The 13,150-nt window shown below is 42.0% G+C and overlaps 1 protein-coding gene across 15 annotated transcripts in view; it reads left to right on the top strand.

Annotated features, from left to right (window-relative positions):
• Positions 1 to 13,150, top strand: part of CADPS (calcium dependent secretion activator) — a 473,986-nt gene that overhangs the window by 304,153 nt on the left and 156,683 nt on the right. For all 15 annotated transcript variants that reach the window (XM_074404483.1, XM_074404482.1, XM_074404481.1 and 12 more), the window contains exon 10: positions 9,715 to 9,823. In XM_074404483.1, coding sequence (XP_074260584.1) covers positions 9,715 to 9,823 — 109 coding nt within the window. The remainder of the gene's footprint in view (positions 1 to 9,714; positions 9,824 to 13,150) is intronic.

Genomic DNA, 13,150 nt, shown 5'->3' with positions numbered 1-13,150 from the left:
CTTGTTCCTGTAATCCCAGCTTCTGGGAATGCTGAGGCAGGAGAATTGCTTAAACCCAGGAGGTGGAGGCTGCAGTGAGCTGAGACTGTGCCACTGCACTCCAGCCTGGAGACTCCGTCTCAAAACAAAACAAAAACAACAACAACAACAACAAAAAAAAAACGGGCCGTGTTGAGTCATGCATAGTTCTCACCACTCCATGCTTCTCTTTGCACTTGGCACAGCAGTCTCTCTTAGAATCACTTGGTGGGAGCATGCCTGTCCTCCTCAATAGACTGTTTCAGGGCCAGTTCTGTTTCTGATTCTTTTTTTGTGTCCTTCCCTCTTTGCCTCACGACACCCATACACAGTCCTTAGCCCAGTGTCTGGCACAGGCAGTCAGGAAATATTTTGTGGAAGAGAAAAGAAGAAGAAAGAGGAGAAAAGCTCAGGCAATGCCTTGGGTGGTGCTGAAAAAGGAGAGATCATGTGCTCTGAGAAGTGGCTGGTGACAACCATTCTCAGATTTCTGAGAACCTTTGACATGATGAAGTTCTTAGGAGAAGTAGATGACCTTTTATTTCGGGAGAGAAAACTCTTCTGGAAAAACAAGAGGAAATGTGTGGAAAACACCAGTAAAGCCATGTCTATACAGTAAGTACAGAGAGAATCAAAAGGGAGAGAAATATTTTTTTTTCAGGCAACAGGAACACAGATGTTTAGAGCCTTCACACTGAGCCTTCTACCAAGAGAAGATGAAAGTCACACAGCAGCTAAAAAGCAAGCTCTGTGCTCACTTCTGAGAATCATAAAAGGGCACATCTCATCTAAAGTTCCGTATCTTTCCTAGAAGGGCAGGAGAAAATAATTTCAGAATTTTGTGAGATTTTTCATGTACACATGATTCTCATTAACTTTAAAGAGCCATCGAGGTACATTGGGTACATCCATCCCCTAAGGAAAATCTGTTTCAGCCTGAATCAGATTTCTCCCTTAACAACCTCTGTGACATGCAGAGGTGACATGAGAGTCCCATCATCACAAAGATAATGGGGGAGCCAGGATGACAACTCAGGTCTTCTCTTTCAAGCCTTGTCCTATTCACCACAATGTCCAAAAGCAATTTGCTGGCATACCCAGAAAATACTGCATTACTTTTTAATTCTTTCCATTTTTTTCATCTCCCCTGTTTAGGTGATCAGATTTAGAAGCACTTTATCAAAATCATAAAGAAAAAAACCACACTCCTTTGAAACAACCCCAATGCCATCATAGCTAGCTGCAGGAGGAAAGTTCAAGGCCAACCGTGCTGGTCCAATTCAGAGGAAGCAAAAATGTCTCAGGTTGTTTGAAGGAAAGGATGTCTGTCTAAGCGCTGACAGTCAGCCTCCAACAGCTACATGCAGTGTTGAATTCAGTCATATATACGAACGATTTTCAGTTTCTCTTTAGCCGCCAAACCCTTGATCTGAAACTCAAAATGCAAACGTGAAACCCAGAAAACCACCTGGTCCAATTTGCAGAAGGGTGAGGGTGCTGGGGAAGGAATAAGATTCCCCTAACCCTGCCCCTGCTTCCAAGGCAGCCTTAAAGGGAACTCCGTGGAAAACTGTGGAAACCACCAAACAGAAAGTATGTCTACCCAAGCCACTTACTGAATCTTTGAGTCTTTCAATTCAGATGTTACATCTTACGGAATTTATTTACATAGAGAGCTAGTAGCACAACATTTCCGGCACAATTGTGATTTAATACATTAGATTTAAAACAAGGAAAAATTTCTGAAAAAAGCAAAGATGAAGAGAGGACATCCAATGTTAGTCTCCTCAAAATTCATGTCCTGTTCTACACATATTGGCAGAGTCTACTTTTTTGCTTAACAATTAAAATTCTCCCTGACTGAGATTTCCTTTTAGTACTACTACCTAGGGGAACCAAATGTTAGACTGTTAAGGGACTTCCTGCTAGCCGGGGATGAAGGACATACTCAGAAGAGTGTTGAACCAAAGTAGCAATTCCCATTTTTTTAAGGATCCGAGCTAAAATTATTATAGATCTGGCTAGAGTCTACCCTACTAACTGTGAAGGGAATGAAGCAGTTGTAAGGAGCTTCTGTGCCAGAGATTCAAGCGTTCCTGTACGATGAGACAGTGTCTGCAAATGTGGGCCTGGACCATCTGCATCAGGTGTTGTTTAAAATGCCGATCCTTAGGTGCCATTCAGAAGACTCTGATACAGTAAGTCTGGGGTGGAGGCCAGTAATCCATACTTATACCAGGCACCCCAGGAGATACCGATGCAGGTGGTCCAAAGGCCACCCCTGGAGAAACACTGCCTTGGAGGCCATTCTTCCACTTAAAGTGAAGGGTCTCATTCCCTTCAGACTGCACCATCTTAGAGTTTATGTTCTCTGTAGAACCAAGCATCAGAGTAGCTAAACAGATGATTATATGCAAATGGCAATAATAAAGACTCCTCTTGCCATGTTCCTTGAAATTCCAATATATGTCCTATAAACTTGGCTGGCTGCAAACCCTAACCCAGAGATTAAGGGAAAATGGGTCTTCAGCACCCTGAATCAAGAAATTACTGGGGCCTTCTTCTAAGCCCTCAGGTCCATGGTGAGAACGAAATACAATGGTTACTACTGTTAGTAACTCTAATGTGACCAAATCAACACTAATGTTAAAGATGGCAATTCCATAGAATATTGCTGGACAGCTAGAATGCCTCACCCTATGTGTGTAAGGAGAACAGTGAAGACAGGCCAACTTATCACCCATATCAGGTTGGAAAGTCTTAACCTCTATCATCTTTTTATTTTAAAAATATTTTTATTCTGTGCTCGAAAGATTTCTGGTTAAAATCATTTTTTTTAATTGGCGTTCAAATAATTTCTGAGCTATTTCCCCCATTTTAACACTATATAAACTATGTTCTCTGGTTCCTCTAATAATCTGAGCAATCACTTATATGGTCTCTTAGAGTTTACAAAGCAATTATCAAGCTAGTCTTCACAACCTTTCTGTACTACAGTGAGGACAAGGCTTTTCTCAACTTCACATTAGAGGAAACTAGGCTCAGAATGGTTAAGTGACCTGCTCAAGATCAATGACTTATAAGCAGCCATATATGAACCCTAACACAGATCTTTTAACTGCAACTGCCTTCAGTAACTCCAAGCAGTTAGCTAGGGCTGGTACTCAAAGAGATTGATGCATGCGGAATGTTTTATGTATATGTGTGTGTGTGTGTGTGTATATATATATATATATATATATATATGTGTGTGTGTGTGTGTGTGTGTGTGTGTGTGTGTGTGATGGAATACTACTCATCTATAAAAAAGGAATGAATTAATGGCATTCACAGCAGTCTGAATGGGATTGGAGAATATTATTCTAAGTGAAGTAACTCAGGAATGGAAAACCAAACATTGTATGTTCTGACTCATAAGTGGGGGCTAAACTATGAGGATGCAAAGGCATAAGAATGATAGTGCACTTTGGGGACTCAGAGGAAAAGGGTAGGAAGGGTGAGGGATAAAAGATTACAAATTGGGTTCAGTGTATACTGATTGGGAGATGAGTGTGCCAAAATTTCACAAATCACCACTAAAGAATTTAGTCCTGTAACCAAATACAACCTGTTCCCCAAAAATCTATAGAAATAAGAATTTTTTAAATAAAAAATTTTTTAGAAAGAATGTTCTAGAATTGAATTACTTTACTCAAATGGAAGCAGCATGGCTCCTCTGTTTCTGATTCCCAACTGAGAATGTTACCAGAAATTATGTTCCAGCTTTCAGAAAAGTGGCTACATGAGACCGAGATAAAATGTTAATATATAATGACTTGGAATACAGTAGTAGTCACCTGGGAATACCATATTGAAATAAGTTAACAAAAATTAGTTGTAAGACATATGAGTAGTTGAAGGATTTGTGACTCTGAATGTTTGTTCTTCCCACTCAACTCCACAATTGCCGTATAAGACATATATATTTATATTCTGGTTGCAAATAGCAGATTATCAACCCAACAAGCTTAAGTTTTAAAAAGAGAAGAATTGTATTGGTTAGCTAATTAAACTAGTAATTAACTGGAGAGTCTTCTATCATGGCTAGATCCAGAACTCAAACAATATCATCATGCCTCCATCTCTCAATATATATAATCTCTTGGTTCTGAGTTCCTCTGAATTGACTTCACCCTCAGGCACGATCTCTGGCAGCTCAAGCCTTACAAAAGTTTGGCAGCCCCAGAGAAAACTTGTCTTTTCCAATAGTTCCAGTACAGGCCTTCAGTGAGCTTTTTTTGGCCCAATGTGGTACCAAATCCTTGCATCAATCACTGCAACCAAGGAGTACTACTGTGACTGGGGAGGCACGGGCCAACTGGTCCACCTACCCTCCTTCCAGCTAGAGGTGCAGTTAGTCCCACACAAACCACTTGCACTGAAAGTTGAAAAGAGAGTAGTTCCCAGAGGAAGACCAGGATTCAGTTGTGGGAGGGAAATGAATGCCCTGCATGCACACATGAGAAATGCCCCCACAGATGGCCAGGTGCAGTGGCTTGTATCTATAATCTCAGCATTTCAGGAGACTGAGCTGGGACGATCACTTGAGGCCAGGAGTTTGAGACCAGCCTGGGCAACATAGTGAGACCCTATGTCTACAAGAAATAAATTTTTTTTAATTATCAAAAAAAGAAATGTCCCACAGGTGTTTTCATCGTCCGCATTTAAAGATCACAAAACCGTGTCCCAGAAAAGTTAACTGAACTGCCTTGGGTCACGTAGAAAATAATGGATCTGAAAACCAAATCTAGTTCAGCATGACTCTAAAATCTGTTCTCCTTCAACTTCACCAAATGACCTTCACTTCAGTGTCAATCAAGAGTCAGATTTAGACACTGTGATCCTTCATTCGCAACTACATCGCACTAAAAATAGCCCTTAGTCTCCAGGAACTGTATGATTCACACCATAAAAATTTTCTCGGCCGGGCACAGTGGCTCATGCCTCTAATCCCAGCACTTTGGGAAGCCGAGGCGGGTGGATCACCTGAGGTTGGGACCAGTGTGACCAACATGATGAAACCCTGTCTCTAATAAAAAATAAGAAAATTAGCCGGGCATGGTGGTGTGCGCCTGTGTTCCTAGCTACTCAGGGAGGCTGAGATAGGAGAATTTCTTGAACCCAGGAGGCAGAGGTTGCAGTGAGCCAAGATTGCACCACTGTACTCCAGCCTGGGAAATGAAGTGAGACTCTGTCTCACACAAAAGAAAAAAAAAAGAAAAATTTCTCCATCTTCAGATTTTGGCTCAATTGGCCAATGCTTCCTCAGGAGTTCTTTGCCTAACCACCCACCTAGACCAAATCTCCAAGCTCTTACAGTACCATAGACCTCTCATTTTAATATTTGCCACTATTAAAATAAGACATTTCTTAAATGTGATTAATGTCCACCTTCACACTAGACATGAGGGCATGAATCATGTCTGGTTTTCTGCATATTTACAGTCCCCAAACCAAACACACTACCTTTGTATTTGTTGAATGAATGAATGCACCTATTATAAACAACTCTTCTAAAATATGTATGTGAATTTTGGACAAGGGCTAGTGACCAGGGTTCAGTTAAAAAAAAAAAAAAGCTGATTAATTTTCAAAGAATGATGGTAAATGCAAGGAAAGGTGATTTAGACAAAATGCATTCTACTGTTAGTTGTATGTCCAAGTATTTTAGTCTCCCATAGGTGATAGGAAGAAGGGGAGGGGAGAGTTGGGGATAAGAAAGGTTTAACCTTTTCATCTCATGACTGGAATCTGCTTGCGAACTATAATTGAAACTCAGGTGCAAACCTTAGAGGTTCTGGACAGTTCCTGTATGTTAAAACAGTGGTTCTCGTACTTTAGCATGTATTAAGAAATATCTGGCCAATTGTGGTGGCTGATGCCCATAATCCCAGCACTTTGGGAGACCAAAATGGGAGGATCACTTGAGCTCAGGAGTTCAAACCAGCCTGGGTAACATAATGAGACAACTCACCCACTATCTCTACAAAAAAAAAAAAAAATTTAAAAAAATAACCAGGCATGGTGTCGTATGCCTGTAGTCTCAGCTACTAGGGAGGCTGAAGCAGAAGCAGAAGGATCGCTTGAGCCCAGGAGGTCGAGGTTGTAGTGAGCCATGTTTGTGTCACTGCACTTCAACCTGAGCAATAGCAAGACCCTATTTTGAAAGAGAGAGAGAGAGAGAGAGAGAGAGAGAGAGAGAGAAAGGAAAGAAAGAATCTGAGACAATTATGAAAAATGTATAATCCTAAGGCCCACTATGACCTGAGATTCTGATTCTGGTTTGACCTCCGTACCAGCTCCAACACACACTGTCTAATAATGAAAGGCAGCTGCTGCCGTTCACTCTTTCTTTCTTTCTTTCTTTTTTTGAAATGGAGTTTTGATCTTTTGCCCAGGCTAGAGTACAGTAGCCTGATCTCAGCTTACTGCAAACTTTGCCTTCTGGTTTTAAGTGATTCTCCTGCCTCAGCCTCCCACGTAGCTGAGATTACAGGCGCCCACCACCATGCCTAGCTAATTTTTGTATTTTTAGTAGAGTCAGGGTTTCCACATGTTGGCCAGGCTGGTCTCAAACTCCTGACCTCGTGACCTGCCCACCTCAGCCTCCCAAAGTGCTGGGATTACAGGCGTGAGCCACCGTGCCTGGTCCGCCATCCACTGTTTAGGGAATATTACTTGAAAGCATTTTCTAGTTAAAACAAGTGACTGGAAATGAGCTAAGGGTTTTTAAAGATGTATCTGAGGTGCAGCCACCTTTAAAATAAAACCTCGCTGACTGTTCCCTCAGAAGTCCCACATCTCTGTCCCATGATTCCATGAGAGGGTACGTACCTACCCACCAAAAATCCCAAGGATGTGAAAGGCATAGTCCTTTAAGCCCTGCTCTCCAGCGTGCACTCTCAGATGTCTGCTTGTCGTTTGAGATCGCTAGATTCGTACGCTTTCTGTAGTAGGCCGGGCTCTCTGACAAGGGTGGCCGACTTTCTCACTTCTAATGTGCATTCCAGGCTTTGCTGTGCCTTTATTACAACAGTGTTCGCTGCCTCATTAATTTTTCATCAACAAAATACAGTCTTAAAAGAATTCTACGATGGCAAAGGAACATGCATTTCATTGGGAGTGGCTTTCACTTAGTGTGGTCTTGTGGAAGTTTAAAAAATAAATTTAAGACTTTCCAAATATTCGCATTTCTCCCACCATTCAAGAACTGTAGAAAAACCAAGATTCCCCCCAAAATTTTCAATAATTCGAATTACTCAAAGAGAAATCATTCCTCCTCCCCTCCTTTATTTCCTAAAGTACATTGTGAAATCCTAAATCAAGGTGCTCCCAATGAACCAACTCAGTTTGGTTTACCAACTCAGACCAATTCAGTTTGTCGACAGTGACTTCAACAATATAACCAGAAGAGGGCATCAGCATACAGCTCTCCAAGAAGCAAGCCACTGAAATAGAAAAGGAAAAAAAAAATAAAAATAAAAATAAAAAAAGCCCAAACCATGTAGTAATAGTAAATGCATAAATCTTGAAATAACACACTTCTGTTGTGATTTTTTTTTCATCTCAAGTGAGTGTCAGCAACTCTCTGTTTGGCTAATCACATTAACAAACTGTGTCATTTTTCATGTTACCAGATGAGAAATGCCAGGTTAGGAGAAAAAAAAAAATCCCCACAGGACCGTTCTACCAATATCTATGATCGTGGTCATGCAGAGTGTCACAGGGAATTTATTATCCCTAGGACCAATAATAACAAGTTGGAAAGGCCTGGTGCTGTACTTGGAATACCGTGTAAATTTTGGAGGGGAACCCTCTTTATTGGATTGTATGCACTCAACTTTCTAGAACCAATCACATTCAATTAGTGAATGCCCAGTATTTGGCATATTTTGCTTATGGGCATGAAAATACAACCAAGATACATGACTCCCTAGACCTACCTTCAGTGAATTTATAATCCAGTAGGTAAATCCACCTATTGAACTATACTGTATTAGAATGTGTATCAAATTCGAGGAAACTGCCCGTATAAATGCGTGTGCATATGAAGTGTTTACTCTGTGGCTATCACACATGGTATGTAAAGTTCAGTTAATTCTCTAGCAACAATAAGATACAGGTAAATACAGATGAGGACTCCAAGGCTTAGACAGCAGACAGCTTATCAGAGCTGGGATGGGACTGCAGGCCCATGGAACCCCCAGCCTACACTCTTAACCTTCCATTTTAGGAGAAGAGTATAGTATTGGTTGTTTTGTTTATTACACAAAGTTAATATATGTTCCTTTATGAAAATACTCTTACTGACCCAGCCTTAGGTTTCCCCCGGCGTTGCAATATAAGGAAGAAGTTCTGTAAACCCTATGCATTATAAAGAAACCCAAGTGGGGCGGTAAAGTTTCCATCAGGAGCCAACAGAGGGCAGCAACAGACAAACCAACCACCAAAAACATCCTCCTGTGGACGCCCTTCATCTCTCCACTGGGACCCTCAAGCCTCGGACAGTGCGGGAGATGCATGTAGCACTCGAGAACGACAATTTCTTATCGCCATTGAAACAACACAAATCTCACCAGAGAAGAGACTAAAAATGTCCCCCGCTGGGATCAAAGTTCACTTAGAAAATGTCTCTTTTAATAAAGGAAACTAAGGGATGAGGGACGTGGCACTCCTTGTCCAAGACATTTGACATCCGCGGATAGTAAATACGCCCGAGAGCTTTTAGCCCCGAAGCTGGGAGGATGCTTGCTTTCCCACAGGCCCCTTGCAGACAAGCCAGATGCAGAAATGCTAAGTGTATGTGCTGGGTCTGGATGCACTAGAGCGACAAGATCCCGAAGGCGGGCCTGCAGCCGTGCGTGCCCGCCCTGCACTGGCATGGATTGTGTTGGTAGAGTGAGGCCTGCCATTAGGGCACCAGTGACAACAGCCACGCCACTGGGGGCTGAGGATTGCTCTACTGTGACTGGCACCTAGTGATGGAGCGCTCATTGCTTGTGACAGCGTGTCACTCCTGCACTTGTCTGAGATGAAAAGAAGACTTCAAAGCGACCAAAGTACTCCTTCAGCAGGAAGGAGAAGGGGACGAAACATACAGTTTGATGCTGATCAAAATGCTGCAAAAAATGAAATACTAAAATAAAAAGGCATACATAAATGAATGTCTAGTCTCTAACTTCTGACCAAAAGGTCTGTGTTGTGTCTGCAAGCATGGCAGCCTCAGCCAAGGCCACGGTCATATTAGGTCAGACCTACAACATTGCTGCCATTCAACCACTTTTGACCTACAAAAATGACGGTTGCATGTAGCTTAACCCAATTATATCAAAAGGAATAATGGTAGTATCTAACATTCATTAAGCACTTACTAACTGCCAGGAACAGACTCTGAGATTATTCCACATGTGAACTCGTTCAGCCCTCACAATAAACCAATAGGGTAGGTTCTAAGATTATATCCAGTCTACAGATGAGATGATGAAGGACCAGAGAGGTTAAGTAACATGCTCAATGTCACACAGCCAGGAAGTAGCAAAGCTCAGTTTGAACCCAGCCACTCAGTTCAGATCCTCAGAGGAGAAAACATGGGGGAGGGATTTTTTGGAGAAGACAGGCTCTAGGGGACCAGCCTCACAATCTGTTTTTCCTTACCAGGTCAGTCAGTACACATTTGCCATGTGCAGTTATCGGGAGAAGAAAGCGGAGCCTCAGGAACTTCTACAATTGGATGGCTACACTGTGGATTACACGGACCCCCAGCCAGGTACCCACCTACCCTCTAGGCCATGAGCCCACAAACCTTCAACCTTCCCAAATCAATGGTCAACTAATATTTGCTGGGCACTTATTCCATGCTAGGTACTAACTCGATTTACTAAGGGTTTCAGCTGTGACGATGACAGCCACAATCCCTGATATTATGCCGTTTTCATCCTGGTTGGTTAAATGCTATCCTAGCCTGGGGCTTTGGTTTTACTCAAGGGGTTCCCTACTTTACAACCGAAGAAGTAAGAGAGCATTTTTCTTTTACCTACCTGTGTCAACATCAACTGTGGACTCCACCATACGATGCCAAAAAAAAAATTCCGAAAAAGAGGTAGTCCTACATGTACACCAAAGGCGTATGTGTGTGTGTGTGTGTGTGTGTGTGTGGTTTTTCACCAGCGGGATGTGTGGGGGCTTGGCAGATTTCAGTGACCCAGTGAGCCTGCCCGACATATCCATATTCCCTAGCTACAATTCAAAAGCTCCTAAGGTTAGCTGGCGGCACTTGAAAACCATCCCTAAGCGTCTTTTTTCCTAAGAAGACACCAATCTGCAAGCATAGACAATGAAGCCCTTAAGCCTTATGTAACTCAGAAATCTACACGAATGGTAGTATTTCTTATAAGTTCTACACTGCATAAGTTCTACATCCTGCCCCTCACACCTCTCCCCCTACCCATTTTATCTTTTTCCCGGAAAAAAAAAAATGAATAGAAATCAGCCTCAAAGAACCTTCAAAATGGGAGGGGGGTGCGAAATCATTTCAGCATATTAATGAACAACAAGCACCAACAGCCCTCTCCCGGAGAAGTTTATTTTTATGCCAAATCTGCACAAGGAAAGCATTTCCAACCATACTGCATTATTTGGCCCAAAACCTTTTTTTCTACTCCCATATTGCTCTTCCACATGCAACAAAATACACAGAAAAGAAAAACAGAGTTTGAGAGAAGATGGGGTGCTAACCTGAAAAGGTGTGGCAGGGAAGGCCTTGGGCCCAGCCCACTTAGTAAAATCAGCACCCTCAGAATCAACCCTTAGTGACTAGGCCCAGCCTCACCCCTTTGGACTTTCACATATTACTTGTATATTGCCAAAGCGGAATGCAGAGCTGACCACATAAAGCATGAATTAAATGCTCTGCCTGGAAATCCTTTATAATGAGTAGAACCTACGAGTTTGAAACAATTTTATGCAACTTCTCATGGAAAGGATGGGTCTCTTGCCTTAAGAAACAAGTCCTTAGGACATTCTGTGATAGTTTGTGTTATTCTCAAGTCATTGGGTTTCCTTAAAAAAAAATGGATTCAGTCCTCCTCAGGACTTGCATTTTGAAGTAGAAGGCTAGGGCGAGGTGTGGTGGCTCACATCTGTAATCCCAAGGCAAGAGAATCGCTTGAGACCAGGAGTTCACAACAAGCCTGGGCAACAGAAACAGATATCATCAATACAAAAGCAATTTAATTTTAACCCAGGCATAGAGGCACACATCTGTAGTCTAAGCTACGAGGGAGGCTGAGGTGGGAGGATTGCTTGAGTCCAGGAGCTGGAGGCAGCAGTGAGCTGTGATTGTACCGCTGCACTCCATCCTGGGTAGATGCTGACTCAAAAAATAAAAATAAGAATTGTAAAAAATGATAAATTTTAAAACATAAAATAGGAAGCTCCAGGACCCATATGAGAAGGGAAATCAATACCATCTTATAACAATAATTCCTTTTAAGCCAGTTCATTCTCCTTTTCCTGTCTATGATTGCATTTAGCCCTCACAGTAATCCCACAAAGTAGATAGGACCAGATTCATTACCCGGTTTTGTAAATGAAGAAACTGAGATTCTGAGATATCAAAGGATATCTAAGTTCGAGACTGCCTGGTGGCTGAGCTGGGACTCCGGGTCTAACCCGTGTCATGCCTTAGTACTTGCAGTAAAGCATAGCTGCATGAACAGCTATACCAAGGCTATAGTTGTTATTTTATCAGATGATAGCAAAATTATCTTCCCTCGATGGGGAGGGTAGGAGTGGAGAGAGCTATTCTATCTACATGTGTAAGGAGTAACTGTGCATATATATATTTTTAAAACATTTCTTTTTACATAGATCCCATGGGATGAAATTTATAAATTTCTTTGCAAAAGATGTAAATGGAAAGATGTAAAATGTAAATCAATTATGTTCTTGAGAATAATAAGCAGCTTCTTCTATCTTTCCATGTGCTAAGTCCTATTTATTCCCCAAGTCATGTTTGATTGAAAACGGAGACTTAAACTCTCCCAGTTGTCATAGGAAAATCTAACTCAGAATTTCTTAAAGAGTAATTATTGGCCAGACACGGTGGTTCTCACCTGTAATCACTTGAGGTCAGGGGCTCAAGACCATCCTGACCAACATGGTGAAACCCCGTCTCTACTACAAATACAAAAATTAGCCAGGCGTGGTGGTGTATGACTGTAATCCCAGCTACTGAGGAGGCTGAGGCAGGAGAATCGCTTGAACCTGGGAGGCAGAGGTTGCAGTGAGCCAAGATCGCACCATTGCACTCCAGCCTGGGCAACAGAGCAAGACTCTGTCTCCCAAAAAAATAAATAAAAAATAAAAAAGTAATTATTAAATTACTTTTTTCTGGGCCCCAGTCCTAACCTGTGAACCAGAAGGAAAGGCAGGTCAGAATCCTTGTATTTAATTAGCACTCCAGAGGATTCCTGAGCCCAGTAACATTTGCCAGCTGGAGAGCCAAGTCATGTACGCTTTCACCAATGTCCTCAGATCTGAGGAATCTCCTCAACTGCTCCCTGAAAGGTGAGTGCGCTAATGGGGAGGACTTCAGACTCTCTTTCCCTCCTTGTCGGTGGACCCAACCAGTGGCAGGTTTATGGGCTAAGAACACTTGTGGCCCATTGCTCTCTGCCACAGAAGGGAGGGATTCAACTAGATATTGTTGCCTTAGTACCAGCCTGCGATCTAGGTGGCTCCCCAAGACACAAGCATTTCCACTGAATAAATTCTACTGGGTCCTTGAAGTGTTAATTCGGTAAATTGGTAAATTATGTAAGTTTCACTTATAAGCTACTCCTTTTAAGCTAAAAATAAAAATGCTTCACTTTACCTTTCCTTGTGTATGGTTTGGAAAGTATGAAACAGTCTCTCAGTTTCTATCAGATTGGATAACTAAGTCTTCAAATAAAAGAATATTAATCGAGAATAATTCAATGCCACAGTTTATCAAACAACTAAATTATTCTTACATGACTCATAGAGACTTTTTTTGCCCTCATAAATGGACCTCGGCCATGCAAGTTGTTGGAAGGGCAATCCCTTTCCCCTA

This window comes from Saimiri boliviensis, chromosome 8 (genome assembly GCF_048565385.1).
Source record: "Saimiri boliviensis isolate mSaiBol1 chromosome 8, mSaiBol1.pri, whole genome shotgun sequence".
Classification (NCBI taxonomy): Eukaryota; Metazoa; Chordata; class Mammalia; order Primates; family Cebidae; genus Saimiri; species Saimiri boliviensis.
The sequence above is the reverse complement of the archived record's forward strand: the minus strand, read 5'-3'. Positions and strand labels throughout refer to the sequence as shown.